General features: G+C 48.0%; 1 protein-coding gene across 1 annotated transcript in view; it reads right to left on the bottom strand.

Moving 5' to 3' along the window:
* KCNH4 (potassium voltage-gated channel subfamily H member 4) overlaps positions 1–25,084 on the bottom strand; it is a 90,010-nt gene that overhangs the window by 22,773 nt on the left and 42,153 nt on the right. The window contains exons 6-11 of the mRNA XM_084804691.1: positions 23,298–23,455; positions 15,889–16,090; positions 13,734–13,928; positions 12,458–12,657; positions 10,294–10,543; positions 9,166–9,380 (exon numbers count right to left, since the gene is read on the bottom strand). Coding sequence (XP_084660817.1) covers positions 9,166–9,380; positions 10,294–10,543; positions 12,458–12,657; positions 13,734–13,928; positions 15,889–16,090; positions 23,298–23,455 — 1,220 coding nt within the window. The remainder of the gene's footprint in view (positions 1–9,165; positions 9,381–10,293; positions 10,544–12,457; positions 12,658–13,733; positions 13,929–15,888; positions 16,091–23,297; positions 23,456–25,084) is intronic.

Here is a 25,084-nt window from a genome sequence, read left to right as displayed (position 1 = left end):
AGCAGAAGCCCTGGTAAAGTTGCAGGATAAAAAACTCTCTGTGTAGAGAAGCTCTCTCACCAATCAGCTTCACTGGATGACTGGGTTCTAGTATTATGAAGGAGAAAAACATCTCCCTATCCACATTCTCCACACCATGCATAATCTTGTACAGTTCTTTCATGTCTCCCCTCATGCGTCTTTTTTCTAAGCTAAACTGTCCCAGCTGTTGTATCCTTCCCTCATACGGGAGATGCTCCAGCCCCTTGATCATTTTAGTTGCTCTTCTCTGCACTTTTCCCCAGCTCTACAATATCTTTTTATAAGTGCAGTGACCAGAACTGTACACAGTATTCCAAATGTGACCACAATGTAGATAAGGGCAATATGATACTGGCAGTCATATGGGATGAGGAATGTGAGAGAAACGGGAGGAGGTTCAAGGTACCTCTTTTGTATTACCAGAAAGTGCTGGAAGTAGCTTGCCCTGTACAGATCAGCAAAAGAAGCTACCTGCCCCCAAACCAGCAAACTTTTCACACACACTCATTTTGGTCCTGTTCTCTTCTCACTGCCATTTCATCACACATTACATTCACGGCCACCTTTGGGAACACCATAATGTGAAAATCAAGCGGTAATGTATATAGTCAGCAGCAATTCCCTTAATTTCCTGGTGACAATGGGAAGGAAAAAAAAGTTGTGTTTTAATTGCCAAGCTACATCCCATGATAAAATTGCCTTCCAGACAGTCACCTGTTGGCAAACTCTGGGCCAAATTTGCCCTTCATTTATCAACAGCAGAGGAAAATGAATGGTGTGGATATCTGACATCCATATGCTTACAGACCCTGGACTTTTCATGGGGAATAAGGCTATGAATGGCTATAAGTCATGATAGCTATATGCCAGGGGTCCCCAACCCTTTTCGGTTGGTGGGCACATTTGGAATTTTGAGTGTGTGTTGTGGGCACTCTCACAAAATGGCTGCCATGGTGAGCATGGCCTGTCACAAAACACTCATTTCCCAGAAGGCAGACTAAAAGAAAAGTGACTTGCTCAAGAACCTAAGTACAAGGCAGAGGTGGGTCTGAGCTCCAAAACACAAAACTGCTCCTTGGAATCCAAACAAAGATGGTGCTGGAGAGCAGCACTTCACTTTGCAACATGCCAGCCTCCCAGCTGAAAGAAAATTAAAATCTTAAAAACTAAAATAAAAATCAGGACTGCAGGGAGCCTGGGGTGCACCAGGAGAGGTGTCCGTGGGGCACATTGGATGTCCACGTTGGAGATGTTCGGTTTATAGTTTGTCTCATTTAAAATTGTTTCTAAATTAATTGAAATCATAGAATCATAGCATAGTAGGGTTGGAAGGGGCCTATAAGACCATCGAGTCCGACCCCCTGCTCAATGCAGGAATCCAAGTCAAAGCATCCCTGACAGACGGCTGTCCAGCCTCGTCTTGAAGGCCTCCAGTGTGGAAGAGCCCACCACCTCCCTAGGGAATTGGTTCCATTGTCGTTTTGCTCTAACAGTCAGGACGTTGTTCCTGATGTTCAGCCGGAATCTGGCTTCCTGTCACTTGAGCCCATTATTCCATGTCCTGCACTCTGGGATGATCGAGAAGAGATCCCGGCCTTCCTCTCTGTGACAATCGTTCAAGTCTTTGAAGAGTGCCATCCTATTAACCCTCCTCTTCTCCAGGCTAAACATGCCCAGTTCTTTCCGTCTGTCCTCATAGGGCTTTGTTTCCAGTCCCCTGATTATCTTCGTTGCCCTCCTCTGAACCTTTTCCAGTTTGTCTGCATCCTTCTTAAAGTGTGGTGCCCAGAACTGGACACAGTACTCCAAATGAGGCCTAACCAGTGCTGAGTAGAGGGGAACTAGTACTTCCCGGGATTTATTTATTTATTTATTTATTTATTTATTGCATTTATATCCCGCCTTTTTTCCTCTTGCAAGGAACCCAAGGCGGCTTACATGATCCTCCTCCTCTCCCTTTTATCCTCACAACAACAACCCTGTGAGGTAGGTTGGGCTGAGAGTCTGTGACTGGCCCAAAGTCACCCAGTGAGCTTCCATGGCTGAGTGGGGACTAGAACCCGGATCTCCCAGCTCCCAGTCCAACACTCTAGCCACTACGCCACACTGGCTCTGGAAGCTATACTTCTATTAATGCAGCACAAAACAGTATTTGTCTTTTTTGCACCCACATCATGTTTTTGGCTCATATTCAGCTTGTGATCTACAACAATTTCAAGATCTTTCTCCCTTGTACTGTTGTTGAGCCACGTATCCCCCATCTTGTAACTGTGCACTTGGTTTCTTTTTCCTAGGTGCAGAACTTGGCATTTATCCCGATTAAATTTCATTCTGTTGTTTTCAGCCCAGCACTCCAGCCTATCAAGATCACTTTGAATGGTTTAGGGGAATCGTGGGGGGGGGGGGCAAAGTCTATCACAGCTATGAGCCATGATAACTAAATTAAACCTCCATGTTCAGAGACAGTCTATCTCTGAATACCAAGACGCGGAGAAACAACAAGGGAGAAGCTTATTTGTGGGCTTCTCAGAGGTGTGTGGCCGTCATCTGTTGGAAATGGGAGAAGTGCTCATGGGCACCACGTCGGAGACACCCATTATATGCTACCTCCAGGATCAGAGGCAGTATGCCTTTGAATGCCAGTAGCTGGAGAACAACTGCGGGAGAGGGATATTGCCGTCACACCCCGCTTGTGGGCTCCCCATACACATCTTGATGGCTGCTGTAGGAAACTGGATGATGCACTAGACAAACCTTTGGTCTGATCCAGCACAGCTCTTCTTATGTTCTTATCTCCTGTGAAATGAGAGCTATTCCCGTTGTTTCGGTGGCCCCTTCTATCTCACCAAAGGAGCTTTCCTAGGACTCAGCATGCAGGACTTAAACATGCCCTGGGAGCAACAGCCTTGTGAGCTTTGTGATGGGAGATTCTGCAGTGCGAGGCTTGAGACTTAGATGCTCAGAGATGGTTAGATTTCGGGGGCCTGCACTGATTCTGCTTGAGGCTGATGCATGTACAGTCCTGCAGCCTGGATCAACTGTGTATATATCTCCATCTATTTCATTTGTCTGCAGAATTTATTCTGCTTCTGTCACTGGCAGGGCAAAGAGCTATTCGTCTCCAGACCACTGGACATTCCTGCTCTCACCCACGCCTCACTTCTGAGATTTCACCATTATTCACACACTTTCAAGCCTCCCATTGCAAATTTTGAAATATGCCTTTAAAAAGAAAGCCGTCCGGCATTCTCAGAGTGTTGAATTCTGTGACTGATACCAATTCCTGTGCTTATATTGAATCATGGAATAGGCACAGCCCCCGTCAGGACAGGACAGCCTGCAGAGGAAGAATCACAGGGAAACCTACATGAGTGAGCAAGAAGCTGAAGGTCAGTCAAACAGAGGCGATGAAACCCAGGCCTACAACAACAAGAAGAGAAGAGTGGTAGTAGTGGGAGACTCCTTGCTGCGTGGGATCGAGACCCAAGTATGTCGCGAAGACCCATGGACTCGCCAGGTATGTTGTCTCCTGGGAGGACGGATTACAGACATGACTGAAAGGTTGCCTGCACTCATAAAGCCCACTGACAGGTATCCCTTTCTTCTCATCCATGTGGGAACAAATGATACCGCCAAGCAGAGCTATGAAGAAATCATGTCAGACTTTGAAGCTCTGGGAAGGAAACTCAAGAACTTTGGGGCCCAGATAGTTTTCTCATCCATCCTTCTAGTAGTTAGAAGAGGAATAGAAAGGGAACGAAAAATACTCCGGGTGAATGACTGGCTACGAAGGTGGTGCCGACAAGAAAGATTTGGATTCTGGGACCACGGGCTACACTTCCTGGAAGATGGGCTGCTGGCAAGGGACGGGTTGCACCTCACAAAGGCTGGGAAGAATGTGTTCGGCCACAGCATGAAGAACTTCATCAGGAGGGCTTTAAACTGAATCCTACGGGGAAGGGAGATGTAAAGTTGGGGGTAACAATGGACGAAGGCTCATGCACTGCAACGGAGAGAACAGCTCTAATAGCGCCCAATAATAGTCAGACACATGTAGGAAGAAAGCCAGACTATGAAGCACATGGTCTTCGATGTCTACATACTAATGCCCAGAGTATGGGAAACAAACAGAACGAACTTGAACTCTTAATACAGGAGGGAAATTATGACTTGATTGGTATAACTGAGACTTGGTGGGATGCCTCTCATGACTGGAATATAGCAATGGAAGGATATAACTTGTTCAAAAAGAACAGGAGGAACAGAAAGGGAGGTGGGGTTGCACTGTATGTGAAAAATACATATCTCTGCACAGAAATACAGGAGGATGAGCTTGGTAGCCCCATCGAGAGCATCTGGATCAAAATAAATGGAGCAAAGAATAAAAGGAACCTGGTGGTCGGAGTCTACTACCGGCCACCCAACCAAGGAGAAGACAAGGATTAAACTTTTGAAAAGCAAATAGCCAATGTTTTAAGGAAGCATGATGTAGCAGTAACGGGGGACTTCAATTTCCCCAATATTTGTTGGGAGACAAATTCTGCAAAACATGGCCCCTCCAGGAAATTCCTGACTTGTGTGGCGGATAACTTCCTCCTACAGAAAGTAGAAGAAGGAACTAGAGGATCGGCTATCCTTGACTTGATCCTAACCAACAGAGATGACCTAGTGGATAAAGTAGCAGTTACAGGAACTCTGGGGGAAAGCAACCATGTTGCACTTGAGTTCTTGGTTCCAAGGGAAACAAAAGCCGAGTGTACTCAAACGCGTACCCTGGATTTTAGGAAAGCTGATTTTAATAAACTCAGAACAATGATCAGTAAGGTCCCATGGCAAGCGACGCTAACAAGAAAAGGAGTCCAAGATGGGTGGGAGCTTTTAAAAAAGAAAATTCTCAAGGCACAATTACAAACCATTCCAAGAAGAAGAAAAGGTGGAAGACAACAGAAGAAGCCAATGTGGCTTCACAAAAAGCTTAGAGATGACCTGAAAACAAAAAAGGACACATATAGGAAGTGGAAAGAAGGCCAAGTAACAAAGGAAGAGTACAGGCAGGTGGCACAGAATTGCAGGGATGGCGTCAGGAAGGCTAAAGCTGAGAACGAGCTGAGGTTAGCGAGGGATGCTAAAAGCAACAAAAAGCCTTTCTTCAGATACGTGCATAGTAAAAGGCAGAGGAAAGAAATGGTGGTTCAGCTATTAAATAAGGATGGCAAAACGATTACAGATGACAAAGAAAAGGCAGAGGTGCTCAATTCCTACTTTGGCTCAGTCTTCTCCCAAAAGAAGGTCTATGACCCCCCTGGCAAAGGCGAAGTACAGGCTGAAGGGGCAGGATTACAGCTTGAGATCGATAGCCATATGGTCAAGGAACACCTCATTACTTTGAATGAGTTCAAATCTCCAGGGCCAGATGAACTGCATCCTAGAGTAATAAAGGAACTGGCAGAAGAACTCTCAGAACCACTGTCTATTCGCTTTGAGAAATCATGGAGGACGGGGGAATTGCCAGATGACTGGAGGAGGGCTAATGTTGTCCCTATCTTCAAAAAGGGTAAAAAGGAGGAACCTGGGAACTACAGACCAGTCAGTCTGACATCAATCCCTGGGAAAATTCTGGAGCAGATGATAAAGCAATCCATCTGGAAGCACCTTGAAAACAATGCCGTGATTACTTGAAGCCAACATGGATTTGTCAAGAACAAGTCCTGCCAGACAAATCTGATCTCATTTTTTGATCAAGGAACCTCCCTTGTGGACCATGGGAAAGCTGTAGACATCATATACCTTGACTTCAGCAAAGCTTTCGACAAATTGCCCCATGATATCCTGATGAGCAAACTAGCTCAAAGTGGGCTAGACGAAACAATGATCCGGTGGATCCACAGTTGGCTACAGAATCGGACTCAAAGAGTGCTTATCAATGGGACCTTCTCAAACTGGGGAGAGGTAACGAGTGGGGTACCGCAGGGCTCAGTCCTGGGCCCAGTGCTCTTCAACATTTTTATTAATGACTTGGAGGAGGAGGTGCAGGGAATGCTGATCAAATTTGCAGATGACACAAAATTGGGCAGGATAGCTAATACTTTGGAAGACAGAAACAAAATTCAAAGTGATCTGGATAGACTGGAGTGCTGGGCAGAAAACAACAGAATGACATTTAATAGGGATAAATGCCAAGTTCTGCACCTAGGAAAGAGAAACCAAATGCACAGTTACAAGATGGGGGATACATGGCTCAACAACACTACAAGGGAGAAGGATCTTGGAATTGTTGTCGATCACAAGCTGAATATGAGCCAACAATGTGATGTGGCTGCAAAAAAGGCCAGTGCTATTTCGGGCTGCATTAATAGAAGCATAGCTTCCAAATCCCGGGAAGTACTAGTTCCCCTCTACTTAGCACTGGTTAGGCCTCATTTGGAGTACTGTGTCCAGTTCTGGGCACCGTACTTTAAGAAGGATGCAGACAAACTGGGGAGGGTCCAGAGGAGGGCAGCAAAGATGATCAGGGAACTGGAAACAAAGCCCTTTGAAGAGAGACTGAAAGAATTGGGCATGCTTAGCCTTGAGAAGAGAAGACTGAGGGGAGATATGATAGCACTCTTCAAGGACTTGAAAGATTGTCTCAGAGAGGAAGGCCAGGGTCTCTTCTCGATCATCCCAAAGTGCAGGACACAGAATAATGGGCTCAAGTGACAGGAAGCCAGATTCCGGCTGAACATCAGGAACAACGTCCTGCCTGTTAGAGCAATACGACAATGGAACTAGTGACCTAGGGAGGTGGTGGGCTCTCCCGCACTGGAGGCATTCAAGACGAGGCTGGACAGCCATCTGTCGGGGATGCTCTGACTTGGATTCCTGCATTGAGCAGGGGGTTGGACTCGATGGCCTTGTAGGCCCCTTCCAACCCTACTATTGTATGATTCTATGATTCTAGGACAAGCCCTGCTTAGGATGGCTGCTACACCTCTAAATGAGGCCTCCTGTCAGGGTTGGATCTGAGCCACCCATGGAGTCCCAAAGCAGCTCTGATTCTGATAAGGAGAGACAACCCATGAGGGAGGAACACTCTCAGACTTCAGAGGCGCAGCTGGAGGGGGAGCCCCCCCTCCTCACATCCCTGGGAGCAACAGTGAACCAGGCATGGAAAGGGAGGGACAACCTGAACTTTTAGACGCGAGGCGCAGACGCAGGCACAAGCGAGCGATTGTAGGAGCCGAGCTTCAGCGCTCAGCCCGACTGGCTCGACGTCAACAGCTGCACCCAGAAGCATCACGGGAGAGAGGGAGATCTTCTTCTCCCACCCCTTAAGTTCAGAAAATTGCTGCGTTTTCCCCAAACGGAGATCAACTGATGTCCTAACCCTTAGAAACCCCCAGATGGCTGTTCCTTTGTAGTTTCTCTGAGTCTCAAGCAATTAGCATCTCTATGCTTCATAAGGATAAATGGAATTAAAGTCTTGGAAAGCAGCCCTTTTGTCGGAGTGTTGATTCTGGCTATTGTAGGATTTGGTAGGCAACAGGGGCATCCTGACACCTCCAAAACTGACGACCCACCAAGAGAAATCAAGTGCCAGTCCAAGACATTTTGTGGCCTGAAGCAGAGCTCAAATGTCCATTGCTCCCACCGCTCCCCTGACAATGGAACCAATACTGTACAATGTCTTGCTGCACCATTCAGACACCCATTCCTGCCTTCATCTGCTCCCAACTCCACTGTCAGGGTGGAGACTGAGCCCATAGAGCCCCAGACCAGTTCTGATTCTGAGGAGGAACAGCAATCTGTGGGAGAGGAGCTCGCTCATCTCTCACAGGCACAGCAGCTGGCAGAGATTCCTCCTGCCAACATTCCTGGGAGAGATAGTGACCCTGGCAGCGAGAGAGCGCTGGAGGGGGGCTTGCTGGATGCTTGGCGCAGACGCAGGGAGCGACGACAGATGGAGGGCGCGGAAAGGAGGCGCTCCGCTTGTTTCGCGCGCAAACAACAGTCGCGTCCCAAGGACCCAAGGGAAAGAGGGAGGATCTCTCCCTAGCCCATAAGTTCAGGGTCTTCCCGTGATTCTCCTTCAAATGGGGACCAACTGCCTTACCTGGAGCTTAGGCTACTCTGCTATCTTTCCCCAGTGCTGTTCCTTGCTTTGGCGCTAGCAACTAGTATTCTGAAAGAGTCATGAAGTAATAAAGGAATAAAGCCTTGGAAAGAATCCTCGTTGTCTGTGTCCTGAGTTGGCTATTGGAGGGGACTGCAAGAGGCAGCTAGGGCACTCCTGACACCCACCCTCCCACGGTGCCACCTGAAGCAGATTGCTTCCCCCTGGTATGTGGTAGGGCCGGCCCTGCTGCCAGCCATGTATGGGGACCCCGGTAGGAACTCTCTTCACCCCCTGCGTTTGTTGTCTGCCCTGGCCTGCAGTAAGTGCGAGTTTGTCAAGGACATAGCAGGTCACAATACACGGCTTGTAAGCTGCATTAGATTGGACAGGGGGAGTCACAAATTGTCTAGGCCTGCCATAGTTCCTTCTCCGCCTGAACATTTGTAAATAAAGAGATTTTTCAGGGAGACCTCCCACCCCACACGCTTCCAGCACCCTCTGAAAGACATTCGCCCCGCAAACGCAATATATATATATTTTTTGCAAAGTTGAAAGAGGCATGTAACAGATACCATTGCCTGCGGGTGTTTGTAGTGCTTCAAAAACCTACAAGACATGTTTGTGACAGTGGTGACAGTGGGGCAAAAGGAACAAGTGCACGGACATGCCTGGAATAGATGGCTCTATTGTATTCCCTTAAAAAGTGTTGTCTGTCTGTCTGTCTGTCTGTCTGTCTCTGAAGGCTCTTTTTAGTTTCCCTGTAATTGAGGAATGGCCGGCGGGTGGGGAGAGAACCCCTCTGTCTTTCTCTACTCAGACAAGGGTATAAGAAGCAATGGTGGAAGGGCACTGATGTGGTCACAGGGACTAGGAACATGGATTCTAATGGTCTGGGACAACGGGTGGTGGTGGGTTGAGCAGAGGATGTGAAAGATTCCTGGGGATACGAAGGGGGCCTGCCCTTGTGTGGGCGGATGGCTAGTTGTACAGGTAAAAGGGGAAAGGGGATGGGTAGACATCAGTTTAACCTGCAGCACGAACCCACCTACCTCAATCTCACTGCCCTCACGGAGGTTGAAAGTGAGGTCCTGGTGGACATCTGCCATGAACTTGGCGGAATATTCGGGGTACAGCTCCAGCACCTCGAAGAGCCCGCGCAAGCTGATGTACTGGAGGTCACAGTAGGTCAGCGCCTTGACATCTGAGTTGGTCTTGATGACTTGGTCTTTGCTGGGCAAGTCGGCACCAATGAGATCCCCTTTACCTACGAACAGTCGAGATTTGGGATGTGTTAGAATGGGATCAGCTGGGTGGGAGGGGGACACTGCTGCCCTCTGCCTTCCTCCAGTCAAAGGTCGTAAAAGTCACAGAGTGCCTGGGTCCTGAACTGGGAGTCTTGTGGGCTGAGGCTGGGACTAGCTTTGTAAGCACCCTGAGCCTCTGTGTGTGTGTGTGTGATCAGGCCTTGGAGCCTTCTTCAGGCACGCAAGGGAACACTGGGCCGTGCAAAGTTGGTCCCTGTGACTGGCAGGCTAGATTGGATCCAGTGGGGCAGTGGTCAATTTTGAAGTGCGGGTGCTCATCATGACAATCGTGGTAGCCAGGCCCGCAGGGAGAGTCCCAAAATCCAGGCAGCTGTGTCGATTCATGTCAACAAACCAGTTATAGCAGCTTTCATCTTGATCAGGAGCAGGTTTTTTATAAAGCGAATGGGTCTGACTTGCCTATTCAAGACCAGGCTGCCCCCAAAATACTTTGCATTACAACAGGGAACAATGGATAGTTGCTGGGAAAATTCATTTCCTCCCAGCAGCTGTGAGGATCACAGGCAAGCTCAGAGAGACGCAGGGAATCCTGCGATGGGTGGCAGGTAACGTCGGAGTCCCTGCTCATCAAAAAAGCGCTGGCGCTGCATCCCTGGGGAGGCCTGGCTCCACTACTCCGCTGACTGGAACCACAAGAGCCGGGCTTTCTGCTTTGCCTGTCAGCTTCCCCTTGTCTTCTTTCTGCCTGCAGTAGCTGGCTGCAGACATCAGGGGCTTCTTCTAGTCCAGGACTAATATACCGCCCCCCATGACCCCAGCCTGGCCCCAAGACAGAGACGGCCGCCCCGCTCCCCAAAGAGACACAGATCTCACCCTGGGGCTGCTCTGCGCTCTGCTCTCCCAGAGCCTTACCCAAAATGGCCAGCACGATGTTGTCCTTGAGGACTTCAAGGGAGCCTGAGCAGACAAAGTAGTTTGCTTGCAGGGCGTCCCCTTGGCGGAGCAGGTACTCGCCGGGGGCGCAGAAGGAGGTCTTGATGTGAAGGGATAAGGCGCGCAGGCAGCCGCGGCTGGCGCTCTCAAACAGCGGCAGCTGCAAGATGTCCTTGTTCAGGTGCATGGCGATGTCAGCTCGCAGTTCATCCGGGAAGTCGCGAAGGAGCTGCAGCGGAAGCAGGGGAGAAAGGGAGGCTGCTGCATGGGGTTTGTTGCAAGTGGAGTCCACCACTGCCTTGCAACCTCCAGCTGTGTCACCGGGGGGGGGAGTGTTGGACGATCATGCCAGTAAAGGAAGCCGCCGTTGCTCCTTCCCCAGCCCCCACGTGTCCCACACCTGCAGCCGTGATTTGCGTAATTACCCGCAATTATCAGGGCGGGTTGCCGTGTCGTCCGAACCCGGTGCGTGGGGCGGGCGTGGTGACGTTTCACCCACCTGTCAGGAATGCCCCTGTTGCCTACTGAATCCTCCAATAGCCAGAATCAACACTCAGACAAAAGGGCTGCTTTCCAAGGCTTTAATCCCATTCAACCTAATGAAGCTTACAGATGCTAATTGCCTGAGACTCAGGGGAAATACAAAGGAACAGACAACTAGGGGTTTCTAAGAGTTAGGACATCAGTTGATCTCCGTTTGGGAAGAAACGCGGCAACTCTCTGAACTTAAGGAGTGGGAGAGGAAGATCTCCCCCTCTCCCGTGGGGCCTCGGGGCACAGCTGTTGACATCAAGCCAATTGGGCTGAGCACCTAAGCTCGGCTCCTGCAACCTCTCTCTTGTGCCTCCGCCTGTGCCTCGTGTCCAAAAAAGCTCAAGTTGTCCCTCCCTTTCCATGCCTGGGTCACTGTTACTCCCAGGAATGTGAGCAAGGGGGGGCTCCCCCTCCAGCTGTGCCTTTGAAATCTGAGAGAGTTCCTCTCCCACAAATTGCATCTCCTCCTCAGAATCAGAGCTGCTTTGGGACTCTATGGGCTCAGATACAACCCTGATACCACCCTACAGCCCTTACTGCACGTTGTGGGTTGTAGGGTGGGTACAACCCATCCCCGCCATGCCACGTGCTAGATTCGGACAACACAGCAACTCATGCTACAGTGTGGGTAATTATGCAAATTACAGTCGAGCACACAGATGCCCAGGGGCGGGGGGAGAAGTCACGATGGCTTCCTTTACCCCGTGATCCTCCAAACCCAGACACTGTCAGCCCCAGCGCCACCAGGTTCCTTGGTTATCTAGTGCTGTCCCTATAGCCTGCTCCATTTTCATAGAATCATAGGGTTGGAAGAGGCCTACAAGACCATCGAGTCCAACCCCCTGCTCAGTGCAGGAAGCCTGATTCCCAGGCAGTCTCCCAGCCAAGTACTAACCTGGGCTGACCCTGCTTAGCTTCTGTGATCAGACAAGATTGCGCACACCATTTTATTCCCCTTCTCAGGTCTTAGGGGAAAGAGACTGAGAAATGTGGGGTGGTTCCCAACAGATCAGGGCAGGGGGACCTGGTGGAGTAGGGTTGAAGCCTAACAGCAATGCAGCTAGGTAATTGTAGACCCTGGACTTATTTTAACGTGAACTTTACTAATTTCGCACTTTTGAAGCACCAGGTGAACTGAAACTCAGTTATCCTTTGAAATTTGCACCTCTCTGAATCTTGCAATGGAGTTCTCCAATCAACAAATGCATACAAAAATGTGTCTATTAGGCAAAATAATGTTCAACAATGCATTATATTAGTAAAAGCTCTTGCAAAAAAAGTGCATATTAGGAAAAATGTTTTTTTTTAATGCATGTATTGGGAGAAATGTGCACCAAAAAATGCTTATGAATGACCATGTGAACTTTTTCTTTTCTTTTTTTTAGAAATCACAACGTTTGGAATGAACTGAACTGAAGACTGGAGAAATTCTCAGCATTTGAGGCAAAGCGAACTCAAGAATGGAAAAATGAGGAATAGAAATGGAAACTGGCAGATTTGTTCATCCCGACCTGGGCTGGATTGATTCATGCCTACCCTCTGAGCCACTGGCCCACCACTCCCTCCCCACCTTTCTCCTAAGTAAACCTACGGAGCGAGCTGCCCCTACCTCATTGGCATCAATGCCATTGTTGACGGACCAGGTGGTCTGAAAGTACTCCAGCATACGCTGCTTGAGCTGCTGGGGTAGGCGGTGGACACGGATGAAATCCTTGAGATCTTTCATGCGGGTATGGTAGAGGGAGCGCCGCGAATACATGCGCTGGATGATGGCTGTCACATTGCCAAAGACCACGGCATGCATCAGAGCTGGGGCAGGGAGGAGAGAAAGGCATGAGAAAAGCCCTCTGGGATCAGACCATGGCTCCATTTAGTTCAGTCCAGTGGAGGCTGGTGGCTCTGATGTCAGAGGGGCAGTGAATCCACTCCGGGTTTCAGTCAGAACCAGTCAGACCTCTAAAGGAGTGCCCCAAAGGGGAAACTCCTTTAAAGTTCAGACTGGTTCTGACTGAAACCTCCACTGGTTCAGTCTCCCATTTCCAACAGATGACAGCCACACATCTCTGAGAAATCCACAAAGAAGCTCCTCCCTTGTTGTTTCTCCACATCTTGGTATTCAGAGATAGACTGTCTCTGAACATGGAGGTTTAGTTTAGTTATCATGGCTCATAGCTGTGATAGACTTTGCCCCCCACAATTTCCCTAAACCATTGCAATGAATTTAGAAACAACAATTTGAAATGAGACAAAACTATAAACCGGATGCCTCCACTGTGGACAGCCAATGTGCCCCACGGACGCCTTTCCTGGTGCCTCCCAGGCTCCCTGCTCTCCTGGTTTTTATTTTAATTTTTAAGGTTTAATTTTTTTTCTCTTTCAGCTGGGAGGCTGGCATGTTGCAAAGTGCTGCTCTCCAGTGCCATCTTTGTTTGGATTCCAAGGAGTGGCTTTGTGTAGCTATTCATAGCCTTATCCCCCATGAAAACTTTGCCTTCTGGGAAATGAGCATTTTGTGACCAGCCATGCTCACCATGGCAGCTATTTTATAAGAGTGATCACAACACACTCTCAAAAGTCCAAATGTGCCACCAATCCCAAAGGATTGGGGACTCCTGCTATAAACTATTCCCAACAAATACCATCCCCGCTCCATTTTTCACTCTTTCTGCTTTATTCCCATGTGTTCTCGTTTAGGATTAAGCCCAGAGTCAGTTCCTCTCTGAGATGAAGGGCTAGGAAGTTTCTTTCTTTCTTTTTTTTTTTTTACCAAATGGAAACGGAGATTCCCTGAATCCTAGATCCTCTGGATGCTAGTGCCAAATCTGCTAGTTTTCCATGGTGCGCTCGTTGTGACCGATGCGCAGCCGTGCCCGTGCTGGACTCACCACCAATGAGCATGGTACAGATGGAGAAGATTTTCTCGGCGTCCGTGTTGGCACAGACGTTGCCGAAGCCCACGCTGGTCAGGCTGCTGAGGGTAAAGTACAGGGAAGCAATGTAGGCGCTGCGGATGGACGGTCCGCCCACGGAGCTGTTGATGTACGGGGCCTCGATCCGCTTGCCCAGTTCGTGGAGCCAGCCTGCTGGGCACAGGCAGGGGTTAATCCTCTCGGGTTAGTCAGGGCTCAGAGAGGTTGAGTCATGCTAGCAGAGGAGGGGCTCTGATGATGCAGAGACCGAGGAGCTCTGGGTGGAGGAAGCGCTCCCAGAGAAGGCTCGACAGGGGCTCCCATGGGAGCGGAGCCCCAGAAGCCAGCACTGTCCTCATCTACTTTGCCTGGGGCAATCTTCCCCGACTCGGTACCCTTCAGACATATTGGACAGCATCAAGGGTAGGCACGGCGGGGCACCTGCTGAGGGCCCCTGCACCAGCAGGGGCCCACTGACAAGAGCCTCCTGGAGCTGCTCCTCCTCTTTGCCATGGCAACCTGCTTGTTCGCTTGCCTCTCGCTCTGGCCCAGACAGCGGTGGTGGTGGTGAGGAGGAGGAGCAGATGCCATGGCCTGCTTGCTCCCTGGCTCTCTGCCTGCCAAGCAAGCAAGTGGTGTCAGTGATGAGGACAAGGACAAGGAGCAAGAGCAGCCGGTGACCGTGGTGGTGAGAAGGTAGACCCACCGAGGGAGGGGGCCCACTGAGGGTGTCTTGCCCAAGGGCCCTCGAAAACCTGGAGCCAGCGCTGATGTTGGACTACAGCTCCCATCACCCTGACCCAGAACCACTGGGCATGCTGGCTGGGGATTGTGGAGTCGTAGTCCAACCGTGGGAGGCTGGCGGCTCCAATTTCAGTGGGGCTCTGAATCCATTCCATTTTTCAGACAGAACCAGCCAGAACTCTAAAGCAGCTATCCAAGGTGCTGAACCTATTGGGGGTCGTGGTGTTATGGTTCAGCACCTTGGATAGCTGCTTTAGTGTTCTGGCTGGTTCTGGCTGAAAACCGGAATGGATTCACAGCCCCACCGAAATCAGAGCTGCCAGTCCACACATCTGGAGGGCGGCAAGTGGGGCAAGTCTGACCTAAGGTCACTCTGCCCCGCTCCTCAGACTCCTCAGAACTTTTTGCACTGTGGGAGGGCACCCCATCCGCTACCATACCACATCCGGGGGCAGCAGAAGGCTTTCCCCTACTTAAGAAACAAGGCATGTCCCCTTTAAACCTCAAGAGTCTTCCCCAGGGGGGGTGGAGCTTGAGATGCCAGCCAGGATGAAACTCACAGTTGGGGCCAGGTTGTTGCTGGAGCAACATGTCACGCTTGTTCCCCAGAGTTGCTTTGTGCCCGACTCTGATCCCAGCTCCACAGTCTGATGGACATGGTCCTGGTTTCCCATAAAATAGCCTGCACATCTGCTGAACCTACCCTACACCTCCTGCAGGCTCCAGCCTTGAATAGGATAGGTTGAGAGCCCACTTGGATATTCTGCCCATCTGTGTAGCACTCATAGCGAAGACAGATGTAGTATTTAAAGAGCAGTTGTAGAAGGCTCTTCAACTTGCTTCGTCATTTGCATGGCAGACAGACATACCAGCAAGTCAAATGCTGGATCAGCCATCAAACTTTCTCCTTCCTGCCACACTGAGCTGCCCTCCGGTTTTGTGGTTTTGTTTAACTAGGCAACATAGATGGGCTTGTTTGTTCATGCATGCATCCTTAAAAACCTAATTGCAAAACTGCTCCGGGGACTGCGTGTGTGGGGCACAGATTGGTGACGTTACAGGCGCTAGCTGCTATGTGCTCTTCAAAACCAGTTTTTCCCTGGATCAAAGTGAACTGTGCTGCAAACTTGCAGAACTAGTTTTCCAGAGCTTGCCTCGGGGAGAAAAAAAAAGATATTGTACAGAACACAGGGCAGGCGTTTCCAAAACAGCCCCACTGATCTAAAAATATTGCATTTGTCTTTACTCTTGCTCAGACCCACGCTGCCTTCCTGGAATACACAATGCCTTAGCAATCAGTTCCAAGAGGAGATGCATCTAATTCCACTCGGGGCCACACACCCAGTATTTCTGCAAGAGGTGCTTCCCAATCATTCCCTAAGCTCACCAATGTCCCAGGTCACTGGGTCGTTGCTCTCCTGACGGCCGATGACATACCAGATGCAAGCCATCCAGTGGGCCAGCAGGGCAAACATGGACATAAGTAACGTCAGGACCATAGCACTGTACTGAGAATAGCGGTCCAGCTTTTGGAGCAGGCGTAGCAAGCGCAGAAGACGAACTGTCTTCAGCAGGTGCACCAGGTACGTCTGAAAAGGGATAGAGAGAGAAAAAGGTCAGAGTGAGTCAGACCAATACGACCATTCAGCCAGGGTGATGCAGGGATGGGGACGTTGGATTAGGAAAATACCCTGTAAAGAAATCCCATTGACATGGATGCTGGATATCCTCACCATTCATTTTCCTCTGCTGTTGATAAATGAAGGCTGGATTTGGCCCAGAGGTTGCCAGTTGGTGACCCTCTAGAACAGGGGGTCCCCAATGTGCCTGTGGGCACCTCCAATGGCACCCGTAAAGGGCTCCCCAATGTGACACCCAGAGACACATGCAAGCTTTTAAATTTATTTTTAATTCCCATTTTTTAAAAATACGTACATGGATTTGTATATATCCATATATCAGGGTTCCCCTTATGACCCGGACCCCCTGAGCAACTCCTTAAGGCACTCTTGCCTCCTTAAGAGTCCCACTTTCCTTCTTTTAAACTTCCCCTTCCCAATAATACGGGGTTTAGACTGTACATGTGGGGTGATTGGCACTCCAGACACCTGAGGTTTAACACAACAGTTTACTGCTAAAAATTAAAGCAAGCAAATTACAACTAGAGGTATTTACAGAATAGGGCTGAGTGATATAAAAGGCATTAAGAGAAAATAAAGGTTGCAAAAATGCAAGTTCCTCTACCCTAATTGCACTTAGACTTCTCCAGGCGGCTTCTTCCTGCTTTCTCTTCAGCTTTGGTCTTCTGGCTCTCACTTACTGGCAATCTCTCTTTTATCCCCCCCAAAACCAGAAGTACTGTTTCAAGCCTGAAGAAATGAAACTTAACTCAGGAAGATGAAACCTAACCAGGGAAATGAAACTACTCCTCTTAGGGTTACCCGTCCTAACAAAAAACCCCAGGCTTCTAGGCCTGACCTTTTTTACTTTTCCTTGCCTCTGTAGGCCTCAAACATTCACACCATAGCAATTAATACATATTAAATGCATAAAACATTTTATCCATTATACATAGACTTCTATACATACATGTATAGATACATACATATATATGTATCTATACATGTATGTATACATGTATGTATACATACATATACATAGACAAAGCGGACCAAATATCCAAATAAGTCTCCATTTGAAGGTGGTGTCTATATGCAACCCATTCAAATATTGAAAGCGTTGTAAGGTCCTCAATCCACCACATCATAGGAGGTGAGTGTTTATCCTTCCAATATCAGTCTTTTAGCTTTCAAAGAGGCACAGAGAATCCATTTATGCTGATCACTTGTTAATTTTCATGAAGCAGGTAAATAATTTAAAAGAGTGTGTACATAAATGAATATTAAAGACTGTTCCAGTACAAAATTAATCCATGTAATAAGCTCCTCCCCAAAGAAGCAACTACTGGACATTGCCAAAACACATGTTTAAAAGAAACATTAGCCATATTGCACCACCAGCAATTAGCTAAATTAGACAATCCCTTATTAAAGAGACATTGCAGTGTCTGATAGACACAAAACAAAAGTTTTTGCTGGATAACACACAGCCTAAGATCCATATATGTGAAGGGCAGACGCCAAAGTGACGATCCACTGATTAGGTATTTTGTGGTGGTGGCCACAGCAGTTTATAAAATTCCCAAATGTGCCCACAGGTCCAAAAAGTTGCAGAGGCAATTTTATTATGGTATGTAGCTTGGCAATTAAAATATGAGCTTTTTTCTCTTCCCATTGTCACCAGGAAATTGAGGGAATTCCTACTGACTATATCCATTTCTGCTTGGTTTGCACATTATGGTTGTAACCTACTTCACAGGGTTGTTGTGATGATAAAAGGGGTGGGGGTGGAGGTAAAACCATGTACACTACCTTGAGATCCTCAGAGGAAAGGTGGGTTATAAATGTAATAAATAAACTTTTGAAATCTAGGCCATGACTGTGTATCCTGACTGGTAGTGGTACCTTGGGGACTCAGATGGGTCTTTCCTAGCTTTGTTTCTTCTGACCTTTTAGAGATGTTGACCACCGAATCAAGGATCTAATGTATACAAAAGAATGTGCTGTACCACTGAGCTAAGATGAGAGCTTGTGAACTGGGATCCAGAACCCACATGTCAAGTAGGGGGAAGGGGGTACTGGGGGCTACCTGCAAGGTGAGGTGGAATAATTCTCAAGCAAATTCTGGTACCTTGGACACGGGTTTGAAGGTGACCTGGAGAGACCATCCAGATGTCATTCCTGCCTCGTGGACTGAATGCATCTCGGCTAATCCGAGCAAATATTTATTCCACTTGCCCTTCAAGACCTTCAGTGTCAATGAGTCTGGAACCGCCCAGCTAGGTAACCTGTTCCAGACACAGGGGCAGCCCTACCATTAGGCAGAATGAGGCATTAGCCTCAAGTGGTGGATGCTCGTGGGTTGGGGGGTGGGAAATCGATCCCCCAGCTCTTCCCATCTTCCTGAGCCAGTGCTCAGGTGGTGACAATCTTCACTTGTGGCTGGCCAAGGCTTGTCTGTTTGTCTTCCCCGCTCACTTTCTCCCAGCACATCACAGTCAGCACCATTGGGAAAGGCTCCGAATGGAGAGCGCATGCAGAAAAGAAGCCAGCCCAGATCACACACTCCAGGCGCCACCCGTGTGCATGTGTTGCCCTGCTCATGCGATGCATGAGTGCAATCCTATACACGTCTACGCAGAAGTAACCTCTGTTAAATTAAACGGGGCATACTCCCAGTAAAGTAGGCATAGGATCGCAGCCTTAAAATACTAAAAAACAAACAAATGCTCGCACTTTAGGAAGAAAAAGGTTTGAACAGCCCACCTAAAACTGAACGAAGAAGGGGCCAGCCTAACCGCTTTTGGGAGAGAGTTCCAGAGGCGGGGTGCTGCCACAGAGAAGGCGCTGTCCCAAATTCCCACCAACCTAGCCTCCCTTCATGGTGGGACATGCAGGAGGGCATCTGAAGAAGATCTTAAACTATGGGCAGGTTCATACGGGAGCAGGTGGTCTGTCAGATATCCTGGCTCCCAAACTATTTAGGGTTTTACAGGTAAGTACTAGCACTTTAAATTGTGCCCAGAAACAGACCAGCAACCTGAGCTGCACTCCTGAGCAATGCATGGAGGGGTCATCTTGCCTTTCCAGGTCCAGGTGCAAAAATGTCCAACTTCAGCACCGTATTTGCTCACTCAGCTGCAAACCCTCTTATCCTCTTTCTGGGCACTTGACGCTGCTGAAGCCTCCAAAGCGCTCTCCAGCCTTCTATCAAGGCTGAAATTCCGAGGAGACTTCCCCTCACGTTGTCCTTCCCCCAAACTGCTCCAGTGCTAAAGCCAACTGGAAAATACAGTGCTGACAGAGAGCCCCACTGGGCATATGCAGAGTGGATTCCCATCCCAACTGGGTAGCCACAGACTATCCCCATGTACATTTGGGCCTGAGGGGGGTTGGTTGGGCTTCCAACTTAGAATCCATTTTGTGACTTCTAAGCAGGCAAAAGTCCCAGCAATTCTAATTTCAGAAGCTGTTTGCTGCAATTCTGAGAGTTGGCGGAGGGGGAGTGGTTTGGGGGGCTCGAGAGGCCTTTGTTCAAGCCCCCACTGTTGCAGGGCTGAGGTCAGGTCACCACTAGCTTGAAAGGCAAGTGGAATCTGACAAGGTTTACTTGGGACATCAGCTGCTCAAAAACCTATTGACCCCAATTTGTTCCATGCACTGTCAAGGAAAAGCAATGGCTGGATAGCAACCTCATTAGCCAAAAGACTGTGTTGAAGGCCCCAAAGGCAGGATCCTGATGTCATTATGATACCTTCCATCAAGCTGCCTAATGAGACCCTGAGGGAGATGGAGGCAAAGAAATAAAGGTGCATCCACTGGTAAGAAGCAAGTCACAAAGGTGGGGTGTGGGATTTGGTACTGGAGAAGGAGCTTGAAGCTGGCCAAAGAGAGAAAAGATTTGATTCAGTTAGAATTCAAACAACATTTGGAGCCAATCAGAAATTCAGCTAAATAAATTTTGAAATTTGATTCCAGAATTTCAAAATGTGCAAGGGTTGATTTTAAGCATTTTGAGGAACAGAGGAACCTCAGTCCTAAATCTTAAGCATTGTTGTATTAAACATCGTTTTTTAAAAAATTGTAGCAACTTTGGACTACTACTGTGGGCTTTGACATGTGTGCAAAATCACCTAATTCCACAGATGAAAACTGTGACACATTTGTGTACTTATTATATATGCTAATAGCGAACTCATTCTCCAAGTGCCTATCCTTTGGTAGCCAAAATGGGACCACCCATGAACAAGAGGGAGGTATCAGCAGGATTAGGGGAACCTCAAGATTTGCAGAGGTACAAAAAATCTTTAAGGGGGGGAAAATCCCCAAGAGAACTGAGCATGGTCAGTGGGCATGGAACGCTGAATGTTCCGGGAGGAGGAACGGAATGGAATATCTCAGAAGAGGGCAGGCTGGCTGGCTGGAACTCTGTGAACAGGAGCATTCCACGCTGCAACATTTTGCTGCAGGTGCCCACTTGTAGTACCCCTAAGTCTCACATCAAGAATAGCTTCCGGATCCTGATAGCAGGTTGTGCACTACTTGTGGTCTTACATACGCAGATGTGCTAGTCTACAGTCAAGATTTGTCCTCCTCCAACTTAGATGTTTGACCTTCAGAGCAGAGGGAGCTGGAACATGAAGAATCGTCTCAGGTGGCCACACTAACTTTTTCTTTTTAAGCATCCTCAACATCTCCATCAAAGGCAAAACAGATGAAAGACAGAGAGTTCTTTACCAAGGACAGGTGCCAGAATTACCAGGGACTGTCTTTGATAAATAGGGCCAATTGGTCCGTCGGTTTTCTTTGTTGTTGCAGGGTTCAGTGCCAAGCAGGAAAGCTGGGATTTTGCAGGTGTTGATATCACTGGTTCAATTTGGAGGTGGCAGTGGCACAACTAGGACTGGAACTTGGGGCCAAAGTCCCGGACTCTACAGTACAGCCCGCCCCCCCATGACTACTCAGAGAGTAGTAGGTGATAAGGGCATCAGGGCAGCAAAAGTAAACTCCATTTTATTCCTACCTGTAGTCACACTGCTGCTATGGTTTAAGTGAGTTTAAAATGCAAAATTGCACACACTCAGAGTGGGTTTTCTTCCCTGGCCTGGCAAACAGTTTTGTTGTTTGAACGTATCAGGAATGTAGAAGCAGTTGTAAAGCATGGAATAGCAGTTGGGTGTGGGAGGAAGAGAATTGTTTGTTGTGTGCTTGTCAGGGCTCTCCTTATGACATGGACCCCCTGAGCAACCCCTTAAGGCTGTCTTGCCTCCTTAAGAGTCCCACCTTCCTTCTTTTAAATTTCCCCTTCCCAGTAACGTGAGGTTTAGGCTTTAGATGTGGGGTGATTGGCACTTCAGACATTTGGGTTTTAACCACAATAGTTTACTGGTACATTAAAGCAAGCAAATCACTACTAAAGGTATTTACAAAATAGAGCTGAGTGATGCAAAAGGCATTAAGAGAAAATAAAGGTTGCAAAAATGCAAGTTCCTCTACCCTAGCTGCACGTAGACTTCTCCAGGCTGCTTCTTCCTGCTCTCTCTCCATGCTCTGGTCTTTCTCTCTCTCTGATCTTCCTCTTTCTGTTCTCCCTCCCTCTGGCTCTCTCTCTCTTTATATCCCCTCCTTCCCCAAAACTGAATGTACTGTTTCAAACCTGGAGAAATGAAACCTAACTCAGAAAAATGAAACTTAACCAGGGAAATGAAACTACTCCTCTCAGGGATACTCCCTCCCAACAACAACAACCAGGCTTCTAAGCCTGACCTTTTTACCTTGTCTTTGTAGGCCTCAAACCTTCACAGTGTTTCCCAAATGAAAGGATACACCTGGCCATCTAAAGCCGCCCACCCCTCCCTGATAAGATCATTAAGTCCAGGGCTAAAATTCGTTGCAGTACTGGGAGATGTGGGCAGTTTCTTTCCGCAATGGAGATTTTTCAGCAGGTAACTTTCTTCACCCTATACTATAGTCCATAGTAACATATCCCTATGTGACCCTGATGGAGAGTTACTCATGTCCTCATGCTGTTAAACAAAGTCCACTACAGGTCCTCTTTTGTGGTGGCTCAGCCACAAGGTCAGGCAAGGCACGACTTTGGAACCGGTTTGGCATATTAGATCCAAGTGATAAAAAATAATCATGAAGAACAGCATGGCCCCTGTGCATGTGTAAAGTACATTCCACCATCACTAGCTAACTACAGCCTGGCCCCTCCCCTTTATGGATTAATGGGGTGGGATTCAAGCCTGGGATATAAGTAGTGCTAGACAGTGTTGCTAGACAGGAAGTGTCCACTTCAAACCTCACCTCGCTCTTGAACTGTTGGGTGGCCTAAGGTAAGCAACACTCTTTTGGCTTTGGCCCCTCTTCTGTCCTGTCTTATACACTAACAGTGAGCTTATTTGCAGAGTGTGGAGCCTTATGTAGCCAAAACGACACAATTCGTGCGCAAGAGGGAGGTATCAACAGGCTCGTGGGAGCCCCAAAGTTTGGAGACATACAAAGAAACTTTGGGAGAGGGGAAACCTACGGAGGGGAAGCCAAAAACAGCCCATTGAGGACACAGCATGGTCAGTTGGACACAGCATGCTAGCTAACTGTTGGACCAGGGTGGGGAATGGGAAGTGAGGAAGGAGGGGTTGGAATGGAGTATCCTGAAAGAAGGCATGTCTGTCTGGAACCCTGAACAGGAGCACGCTGCACTCCAATGTTTTGTTGCAGGTACCACTTCTGGGGATGATAATAATACTGATCTACCCTTCAAGGCTGTTGCAAGAAATGTTGAGATAAGGTATGCAATCTAAATGGAATTTTATAATTATTTCATCAGAGTGCCTCTGAGCATATGCTAAGTGCTTTTAGTCACTACTCAGTCAGTAACCGCAGTTCATCTCCCATGTATGCATTTGGAATAACAGGGCAGAAGGGGGGGGGGACCCCTTTGTTATTATAATTGCTGTAGAACCTTATCAGCTGTAAACCACTTTATTGTAATGATTATGGTCATCCTTGCAAGAACAGAAAGCATCTGCTTCTGATAGTGCAGCTTAAAGGGTGGGGGGGGGCATCTCTTTTTAGAAAGTAACCACTTGGCAATCCCAGCAAAAGGAATGAGGCCCTTCCTACCCCAGCACTGAACTCTTGCTGACTCCAAGGGGCAGAATGAGTCACTCACCACTGGAACGTTGAAGGCATAGAGGAGATCAAAGGGCAAGGCGGCAATCAAGTCCACAAAGAACCATGTGGCCACATAGTGGAGGCAGATAGAACGGGTATCGTAAACCACTTGGCCTGACTGGCTGACGTACGTGGTCCGGAAGTTCAAAATGATGTCTGCCAAGAGAGAAGAGGTAGCGTTTTCACGCACTGCGCATATGTGCCAGTCGCTCCTGCTCATTGGTTATGTTCGACAAACCCGCCCGCAACAGCGGTGGTGCAGAAAGAGAAAAATGGGCAAACTCCATGTCAAACCAAAAGCACAAGCAAGCACTATTTCACACCTTAACAATGAGACAAAGGTCCCACTGGATCAAACCAGTGTAGATCTGGTCTCACACTTTGTCTCCAACATGCCTGTAGGATGGAAACTCACTAGCAAAGTAGGTTGGAGATAGTCCTCCTCCACTGTTATTTCTCCTCAGTATCCAAGTATCACAAAGTTCCATTCATAGAAAGCTCAGCTAATCAACTCTAGACACACTACATATCTAAATCCCTTTCAGATCAGTTTAATGTTCCACCACTCCTAATCAGGGAACTCTGGAAACTGTAGGTTTGTGAAGGTACCCAAGATTCTCTAACAGAATATTCTCAGTACTCTCATCAAGTACTCAGGAATTATTGAGGAAATCCAGAACAGCTTGGGATAAAAATCTAGGGAGAGTTGCATGCCTCCCATTTTCTCCTCCCCCAAACCAGCAGTATTCAGTGGCTGAATGTGTTTCCTGTAGGCTGCAGGCATATGACCAATGAGAGGCTCCAAAGCTGCTACTCTACCTGACCTTCTGCCCCCACTAAGCCTCCAAGGAAATGGAGATCTCGCTTTTCATCTGCTACCTTGAAAGCAAGTCTTATTGCTCTAAACAGAAAAGAAAATGTTGCATCATTCAGCTTTCCCCAACCTGGCACCCTGCAGACATGTTAGACTACAACTCCCATCATCCCCAGCCAGCAGATCTGGAGGGCACCAGGTTGGGAATGGCTGACATAATTTAATAATTATTGGTGGTTATTGAGAAGATAACATTAAACTATGCAAGAATGTTTTCTTTCTATGATAGGATCCCTGTTATATGGACTTTGGTGCCCATTTTGTGCCTGCGGCCTATTTGCTCCACGGTAGTTACACAACTGACCCATTGCTAGGATGGCCAGGTTTCTTACTTTACAGAGGACAGTCCTGTATTTGGAAGGCTGTCCAGTCCAAATCTGGTTTAAGGTCAAAGAACCCTAAGAAAGGAAGAGCAGGGGCCTTGAAATTGCCCATCAAGTGATAGCACCTGGACAGCAGACTGAGCAGGCATGCAGGTCACCTAAAGTTAGAGATGCTGGAGAAACTCGAGATGGATTAAAATGAGCTCAGATTTCTAAGAATCTGGCCTGTGGAATCCACTGTGGAGTGATCCCCTCAGGCCCTGCGGAGTCCGTCGACTTTCGGATGATTTTTTTACTGTCCCGAAATTTACACATATAAATCTGTAGAAAAATACGTAAGTTTCTGCTGAGGAAACGTAGAATGGAATAGGGGACAATATACTAAATGTTACATACTGGGGTAAATTCTGTAAATACTTAAGTAAGTACTTACGTAAATATTTACATAATTTCCGTATTTTTCCACATGACGAAAAAAAAATTGCATCCGTCTGTGGACGGATGACAGAATGAAAGTCACCTGACAATCCGCAAAAGACAGATGGAGTAGGTTTTACACAGTCTGTACATCTCTACCTAAAGTACAAA

Source organism: Heloderma suspectum, chromosome 6 (assembly GCF_057233095.1).
Source record: "Heloderma suspectum isolate Gila_16-S chromosome 6, 16-S_ref, whole genome shotgun sequence".
In the NCBI taxonomy this organism is placed as follows: domain Eukaryota; kingdom Metazoa; phylum Chordata; class Lepidosauria; order Squamata; family Helodermatidae; genus Heloderma; species Heloderma suspectum.
Note: the sequence above shows the minus strand (reverse complement) of the source record. Positions and strands in the feature narration are given on the sequence as shown.